At 53.5% G+C, this 3,226-nt stretch overlaps 1 protein-coding gene across 4 annotated transcripts in view; it reads left to right on the top strand.

Moving 5' to 3' along the window:
* NEDD4L (neural precursor cell expressed, developmentally down-regulated 4-like, E3 ubiquitin protein ligase) overlaps positions 1-3,226 on the top strand; it is a 295,197-nt gene that overhangs the window by 282,641 nt on the left and 9,330 nt on the right. For all 4 annotated transcript variants that reach the window (XM_010854760.1, XM_010854759.1, XM_010854758.1 and 1 more), the window contains 2 exons: positions 500-560; positions 2,720-2,779. In XM_010854760.1, the coding sequence (XP_010853062.1) occupies positions 500-560; positions 2,720-2,779 (121 nt within the window). The remainder of the gene's footprint in view (positions 1-499; positions 561-2,719; positions 2,780-3,226) is intronic.

Genomic DNA, 3,226 nt, shown 5'->3' with positions numbered 1-3,226 from the left:
GTTAATGGTAAAATGCTGATAAATTGTATGTCTTCCTTGAAACCCAGCACATTGGATACTAGAATGAAATATCATATAATCACATATGTTGTGCTGGGTATTCCCCTTGAAAATATGTACATGGTTGTACGTAAGTGTGGGTATGTACATACGTGGGTTTGTGTGTATGTGCCATGATGCCCAGTTATGTTTGTATTCAAAGCCCATATTCCCTTTTCTCTGGACAGTCACATTTATAAAGCAGCTTTGGTAAACTGAGGCTTGGTGGAGGGGAGAGGGGAGAACCAGTCTTACTTTTTTTAAATCCTCAGTGAGACTCGAGGCTCCACGCGTGCCCCTGTTCTGGAAAGCATCCAGGGCGCGGCAGCGGCGGCCCCGCCCTCCCCTTGGCCCGCCTCGGGCCCTGCTCCTCCCCTGCAACGAGCAGCTGCTGCAGCCGTGCGCGAAGGGATGAAAGCGGGGTGAGGGCTGGTTAACTGCTGTCCCTTTCCTCCCGCAGCCTCGTCATCCAGTGGAGGTTCGTGAACAGGGTCCAGAAGCAGATGAACGCCTTCCTGGAGGTGAGCCGGGCACACTGGGAGCCGGGCCTGCGCCCTGAGATTGGGAAAGGACCACCCTCCTCCTGGGAGTGGGCACGAGGCGGGGGGCCATCACACGCCCCCACACGGGCGCAGGTGTGGGGACCCCACTCCCACCGCCTCCAGCCCCAGGACAGGAGTGAGAGCCTCGGCCCTGCCGCCCTTCCATTTTTTGCTTTGGAAATGGCACCCCACTCCAGTACTCTTCCCTGGAAAATCCCGTGGGCAGAGGCGCCTGGTCGGCTACAGTCCATGGGGTCGCGAGGAGTCGGACGCGACTGAGCGACTTCACTTTCACTTTTCTAGCTTCGCTGCTCTTAGTTTCTAATTCGCTGTAACTGTTTTTTAAAGAGAAACCTTTACAGACTTGATCCAGAGGGCAGGCTCCCCCCACAGAGGCTAGAACCATCGTCCTGCAGGTCTCAGTGGTGCCCGGGAAGGCTCGGAGCATCTCAGCCTTTTGCTGCAGTGACCGCGGGTTCTGAGAGATGGGAGGACCTGGGCAGCTTCCATTCATACCATCCCTCCCCGGGAGCGGTGCCTTCCCCTTCATCGGTCGGACGTTGTTTTTTTGTTTTTTTTTTTTAATCCCCTGCTCTTTCTTCGTGGCTGGCTGAACAATTCCTCACCCTATTAAAGTGTGAAGCGGTTACTTCTCAGACCCGGGTAGTTAATGTCAGTGATGCCACAAGGCCCCCGAGGAGAGGCCCGTCATAGAGAACAGGGTCCGTCATCTCTTTAAATGGCTCACTGTGACCCGAAGTGCAGTTTCTTTTTAAGCCCTAAAGAGAACGAACCCCAGGTGTCCACTCCAGGCTTCCGTTCTCACTGAACCGACGCTGGGTTCTCATTGGCTGATGCTCTCAAGCTCATCCCTCACCCACTTACCTGCTCACAGTGAATAAAGCACCAACCTAGGCAGGTGGGCTGCCGGCTATGGGGTCACACACAGTCAGACACGACTGACATGACTTAGCAGCAGCAGCAGCAGGCAGGGCACTCGGAAAAATTCTGGGACCTTGGGTGTAACGTGTGTATTGAACGCTCTTGAGAACCGCAGGTTTCATACCTTAATTACACAAGAAACCCAGCTGGCCTCACTCCAGGTGATCTCACTTGCAGAAACGGGCCAGCAGCACGGAGCATCCGTCCTGGATCAGTGCAGTAGTCAGTGAAAGTGAAGTCGCTCAGTCATATCTGACTCTGCGACCCCACGGACTGTAGCCCTCCAGGCTCCTCTGTCCATGGGATTCTCCAGGCAAGAATACTGGAGTGGGTTGCCATTTGCTCCTCCAGGGGATCTTACTGACCCAGGGATCAAACCCACATCTGCATTGCAGGTGGATTCTTTACCGTCTGAGCCATCAGTTAGTGATAACTAACCAACTAAGCTGGGAACTGGGCTGGTTCTCTGTACTCCCTGTCTCCTCTCTGCTGATCACACGGCCGCCTCTGGGGTTTCATCTCTGCCTTTGGTACCTTATTTGTAAACGGTTCGCTTGCACGCCTATGGCCTGTGTGTCTGAGGGCACCCTGACTCCCGGCTGCTGCAGCTGCTGCTGCTGCTAAGTCGCTTCAGTCGTGTCCGACTCTGTGCGACCCCATAGACGGCAGCCCACCAGGCGTCCCCGTCCCTGGGATTCTCCAGGCAAGAACACTGGAGTGGGCTGCCATTTCCTTCTCCAATGCATGAAAGTGAAAAAATAAAGTGAAGTCGCTCAGTTGTGTCTGACTCCTAGCGACTCCATGGACTGCAGCCCACCAGGCCCTCCGTCCATGGGATTTTCCAGGCAAGAGTACTGGAGCCGGGTGCCATCGCCTTCTCCGCTGACTCCCGGCAGTGTGTCATAAATGGCTTTTGGAATCCGCCGCCTGCTTACAGCAACTCATATTTTCATAGTGTTTCAGGAATTACTCAAGTACCTGAATCCTCTGGAGTCTGCCGCTCTTTAAGTCTTTTATGTTGTGATTATGCTATTTTTATTGGAACTAAAATCACTGAATACTGTCACTGATAGCTATAAATCATCAGGGAACAATGTGTTTTTTCCTAGATAACCACACAAAGCTGGTTGGCCCTGTAAAATTTGTCTCTTTCAGAGAGAAAGGTATTGAGAGTGATTTTTTTTTTTTTCTTTCAGGGATTCACGGAACTGCTCCCTATTGATTTGATTAAAATCTTTGATGAAAATGAACTGGAGGTTTGTAAACATTTTACATAAAGGAGATTTTATTTAAGTTGCTTCACTGCTGACATTGTAATATTCTCCCATCCACAGTGTCCTAGCGAGTAAGCTTAGGTCAGTTCTACCGCAGGTCTCTCGGGGGCCTGTTTGCCGACTGGGGAGCAGGGAACAGTAGCCGTTACCTGTGTATTCCTTCCTGGGAGAGGGCAGGTCGGGATGCGGCAGACAGAGGCCTGCCGCGCTGAGCTGGTTCACCGCCGGGCCTGGCTTGGCGGGGAAACTGCTGCTTCCAGTAGAGCTGGGGTGGCAGCAGCCAGGGGAGGGTCACCACCCTGCTCCCCGGGTGGCGGCCAGCTGAGGACTCGGGTTTTCTGTGCCCCCACTGTGAGAGCTGAGGGGAGCTCTGCCCGGAGGTGAGCCTGAGCGTCTATGACGGCTCCTAGAGCAGAGGTCGCCGTGAAC

The sequence above is a fragment of the Bison bison genome, unplaced genomic scaffold (assembly GCF_000754665.1).
Source record: "Bison bison bison isolate TAMUID 2011002044 unplaced genomic scaffold, Bison_UMD1.0 scf7180017864349, whole genome shotgun sequence".
Lineage (NCBI taxonomy): Eukaryota > Metazoa > Chordata > Mammalia > Artiodactyla > Bovidae > Bison > Bison bison.
Note: the sequence above shows the minus strand (reverse complement) of the source record. Positions and strands in the feature narration are given on the sequence as shown.